This window comes from Propithecus coquereli, unplaced genomic scaffold (assembly GCF_000956105.1).
Source record: "Propithecus coquereli isolate 6110/MARCELLA unplaced genomic scaffold, Pcoq_1.0 Scaffold343, whole genome shotgun sequence".
Taxonomy (NCBI): Eukaryota; Metazoa; Chordata; class Mammalia; order Primates; family Indriidae; genus Propithecus; species Propithecus coquereli.
This window is the reverse complement of record NW_012149097.1, coordinates 1,488,192-1,493,234: the sequence shown is the minus strand read 5'-3', so window position 1 is coordinate 1,493,234 and position 5,043 is coordinate 1,488,192. Positions and strand designations below refer to the sequence as shown.

Here is a 5,043-nt window from a genome sequence, read left to right as displayed (position 1 = left end):
AGTATTATAATTTATGAATAGTTCCAATCTAGCTAGTAGATGTTTGAAGTTTTACTGTGAGAGCACTCAAGAATAGTTTATTTCAAAATAAAGTTTACAGGACAGGGTATCTTTTATTAAATTTTCACATAAAAAGAAAAAAGTACACAGGGTACTAATTATAAGTAACACCACAATTAACTGGGTATCATCTCTCTAAAGAATAGGTAAGCAATCAATCATTTTAGTAACATTTTTTCCTGGTCTTTCACTTTCTGTATCCTCTTTTCTTGATTTCTGATCATTGAAGACATTGCTGAAAATGTTGATAAAACAAAGTTAGAATAGCAAAATCACTCAGACTTTAAATTCTGTTACGTGCTTCTTAAGAGATTAGTTTGTTAGTAGAAAATAAGATACATTCTGTGCTCAAGTTCTTAAAAATCGTGATGTAGCATATTTTTGAAAAAGTTAATGTCATGGAACAGATCTAAGGGTAAATCTTTACTCATTCAGTTGTTTTAAATGAGCATAATTATTATAAAAGTTGTACATACTAATAATTCAAAATTGCAAATAATTCAAACACCTCGGAAGGGTACAAAGAACGATTAAGGTCGGTCTTTCTCTCTGTTCCCTCCATCTGCTGGAATCTCCCTCCTCCTCAGAGGTCAGTACTATGAATGTAAGCGGTTTGGTAAATATCTGCACACGCACACACGCACACACACACGCACGTGCACACGTTTTCTTCTTCACACAAATAGAAATATGTGGTGTAAGTTGTTCTGAGCTTGCTTTTTTTCATTCAACAAAGTGTCAACATCTTTTCAGTTCAGCTCATGTTTTGTTATGAGTGCACAGTATTTCATTAATGGACGTACCAAAAACGTTAGTAAATAAATAAAAAAGGTTACTTTCTTATTTTTCTTTATAAACAATGCTATAGTGAATACTTTTGTATACAGACTTTTGTGCATTTGTACAATCATGTCTTGTAGAATAAATTGCCAGAAGTGGGATTTCTTGCTCAAAGGTATGTGCATTTTAAGTTTCGATAACGCTCCCAAACTCCTCTCTACAAATGTTTGTTCCCAAACTTCTAGGTCACATCCCATACAGACATTACACCCAATAAAAAGGTCTTTTTAAATTTATTAGACAAATACAACACATCTTCCACGTATATTATTACATGGTGGCATAAATCGAATAAACTCAGAAATATGTTAAAGTGTGAACAAAAATAGGGCCAATAAGATAATGCATCTTTCTTAAAAAAAAACTCACAATAAACTTACAATCAAATGTTTTTACTGATGTTTTATATACATAGGGATCTGGGGTTATCAAAGGGATTTGGAATTTTCTCTAACAACAATTTACTAATCTTAGTGTATTAAAAACTATGTGGATTTGGAGGCAGAAACTGCAGGGATCAAATCCCAGCTCTACTTCACATTGCGTGACTTAGAATTTCTTGATCGATTGTGCTCTTGGAAATGACTTTCTTCATTTTCCAATGATGTAATAATACTACCCACTTGTCAGTATCGTGAGGATCACATGAAAAAAATGCAAGTGAAGTTCTGAGAATAGGGCCTGGCACATAGTTGGGAAGTGCTCAATAGATGCTAATAATAACTATTATTATTGATAAGGTTAAATTTAGTTTATAAATATTTGTCCATAGCAAAATATTTATTTTTCTTCATCCAGCAATTCGTATTCTCTAGGAATAGAAAGATAGAATAAGAATAACAGATATACTCCAAAATTAATTTCTCTCTGCCAAAGGCTCCTGGATTCACAAAGTTATGTCAGGGAAGCAAGAAACATGATAGCTCCCCCATATCCACAGGACTTAGAATGTAGGGCCAAAAAGCTGCCCATCACCTGCAGATTACAATAGTTTCTTATTCAAATAGCTTTAGCGTTTTTAGAAGTGGCATATCTTTTTATTTTGTGACTCACTGGGTGACAGACTCTTACAGTGCTATGCTAATTATTCCTGTGTAAGGCTAAATACCATTCTTTTGCTTTCTGGCTACTGACTGCAACCCTGTCTTGTTTGTAGACCTAATAGGGACAAGAAAGACAGTGTGTGAGAAAGTCCCATGGGAACGGCCACTCGAACATGTGTCCTCCTGGGGGCTGTCAGCAGGATATCATCCCTGTTAGGTAACGCCGTTGCCTGCTCACAGTCACATTGATTAATCAATCCAGGGCTAGTCACGGCCTAAGACCTCATATTTGGACGAGGGTTTCTGAACTGCTCATTTAATACCCTTTCAGTGGGTCTACCGACAGGAGGCTTACCCTGAAGGGAAGGTGGGCATTCTTATGAGTGAGAAAGACTTCTCCAAAAATGTACACTGTACCTTGGTTCTTCATCTGTAAATCTTCTACCAGAGTTTGCAAGCTTTCCAGTCTGTTCTGAAGCTTCCTGCATGTTTTTCCTGTTGTTTCTATTGGCGGAGACTGTGAATCTATTAGAAAATTGCTTAGATGTGACATTAAAAGTCTATTCAGTATTTCTTTTTAGAAATCTTCCAATTACAGGCTATACAACTTTTCCTTTAAAATAAAGGAAACTTTTTTCACGTGATGGGTTTTACGGTAGACAAATTCTAAAAGAGCTGTAACACTCAAACTTTAAAACACTATTTTAAACAGAAAAAAATGTTTTATCTAAACATTGAAATGCCAGCTTATATGATTTTGTTTCAAACCAATCAGATTTGCTGTTGTTTAACTACCTGGTGTGGGTGAGAAGACCACTTTGAGTTTAATAATACATTCTGAATATAAGTGACAGCTTTTGACGCCAAGCCTGAGTGGTGCCGTTCACTCGGGGTTTGGAGGAGCGCGATCTAACGCAGACACTGGCACCGTTTCTGAACGTGTGTGAGGCCAGTGCCCGTGCAAGTTCTGCCACCGGAGTGAGGATGGTCTTTCACGATGGGGAGGGGCAGTGTAGACACTGCCCAGCCACAGTGGACCTAGAACATATGCGGCCGTAGCAACTGCAGGGGCCTGGAGGTTATAAGCTATTCTCTGATAAGTAGGCTAAGTTTTGTCAACCTCTAAAAACACCTCATTGTTAATCTGAAGATTTAAAATTTAATCTTAGCCCCTGACTAGCTGTATAATCTTGAGAATATTTTTGATGGTTCATTTTCCTATCAAAAACACCCTTTTCACTACAGAAATCAGTATTAAAGGCAATTATCTAGAAATTATTTTAGTTCGAGGGGATAATAAAATTTCTTAGACAGATTTTCAATATAAATCGCATAAAATATGTAATGTTTGATGATAATCTGACAGTAGGGGGAAGCGAAGAAAATGCCATGCCACTGTGTGACACAATGAAGAGGTGACAAGCGGCACTGCTTCACTCCTGCAACAAATCGCAGCTCTCACAGGTAAACGACACTTTAAATTTTTAAAAACACTAAATGAATAGCTTAGAAACATATGAGATGAAAGAGGATACAGGTGCAGAAAGACAGTAGAAAAGAAAATGTACTAACCTATGTGATCGGGTATTTTTTCAGGATCTAGAAATATGTAAGGCATATGCCTTTGTTAAAAGGATTTGTTCTGTAAAATTTGGATTCAGTCAAAAGGCTGCACTCAAGGGTCCAGAAGGCTGCATGTGGCCCCAGAGCCACAGGTCCCCACCCTGAAAGGACGAGGAACTGACAGTGACGCACGCTGGCCCGTTTTATCCCGTACGAAAGGGAATGACGTCATGGAGCGCCACGGCTGTTTGTCATTACCAGACGTGAGGAGAAACATTTCAAGTTCAAGCCAACAAATACATATTTAACACCTTCTTATTTACCAGGCCTTCTCTTATTCTAAATCAAACCATTTTCCCCATCTGTCTTATCAAACAAGTGAACTTAAAATTTTAAAAATGAGAACATTTTGACAAATCTGTATAGTAGACGCTTGCACTTACAAAGACAAACTGAAGGAGAGCTATGATTTTAAAGAATGTCAATCAGAAAGAAAAGTCACTCATATTTAAAAGATTCAAAATCTTATAATAATATAGAGGGGAAAATCTGTTATTCATGTCACAGAAAAATAGAGACAATATTTACATATAATATTTATGTACATTTACTAAGGTTTGCATGTATATACACATAGCTGTTCCATTTAAATAAGATCCCCTTAAGTTACCCAGCATCAACCAGAGCTTGCACATAAGAAGAGCATGCAAAATCATATAAATTCTGAGTAAAAAGAACTTGCAATTCAGCAGAGTAAGAAATTAATTAATCCCATCACTGACATCAGATTCTTCTTACCTTTAACAGACTCAGATGAACGGACAGGTGTGGAGCGTCTGTGCTGTGATGGGGAACCTGCTGACTCTTCAACTGAACTGGTTAGGAGTGAGTGCACTGGAGACTTCTTAGGAGAAGAACTGAACGGACGACAAGGTGAGTTTTTCACAGACGGACTTGCTAGAATTTTGCAATGACAAACGTAAAAGGACAGAATTAATTAAAAATAGTACACTGCACCTCTCAAAAAAGTCAAACTTCTATAAGAAAATGTTCCCAATGATAGGAGGGAGAGGGGATCTTCTGGCAGAGATCCAAGATTTTGGCTAGAACTAAAAGGGGCTAGCGCCACTGAAAAGGGCTATGCCTGAGGAATAAGGGTGAACAGGAACTAGACCTGCCCTCGTGGATCTGAGGTCTAGCTTCAAATCCTAATTCCTGATGTCATTAAATTGATCTGGGTTGCTGGTGTCCTTAGTTGTCAACAAAAGCAAGCAAGAATGCTCTCTAGAGGAAGGCAACCTCATTCTGAGCCTCAAATCATCTATACAACTTTTCAGATATAATGTGTCATATAATAAAAATAACCAGGTATGTGAGGAGACAAGATAATATGGTAGAAAACTAAGAGAAAAAAAACTACAGATAATAGATTCATGGGGTCCAGATAATGGAGAGATCAGGCACAGACTTCCATAGATTCAAGCAGCATGACTCCAAACTCCAAACAGGTTCTTCTTATATTAAAAAAAAAAAAAAA

The 5,043-nt window shown here is 36.9% G+C and overlaps 1 protein-coding gene across 1 annotated transcript in view; it reads right to left on the bottom strand.

The window, feature by feature from the left end:
- Positions 1-91: 91 nt before the first annotated feature.
- Positions 92-5,043, bottom strand: part of CCDC158 (coiled-coil domain containing 158) — a 113,153-nt gene continuing 108,201 nt past the window's right edge. The window contains exons 23-25 of the mRNA XM_012650976.1: positions 4,305-4,463; positions 2,361-2,468; positions 92-295 (exon numbers count right to left, since the gene is read on the bottom strand). Of these exons, the coding sequence (XP_012506430.1) occupies positions 219-295; positions 2,361-2,468; positions 4,305-4,463 (344 nt within the window). The 3' untranslated portion in view covers positions 92-218. The remainder of the gene's footprint in view (positions 296-2,360; positions 2,469-4,304; positions 4,464-5,043) is intronic.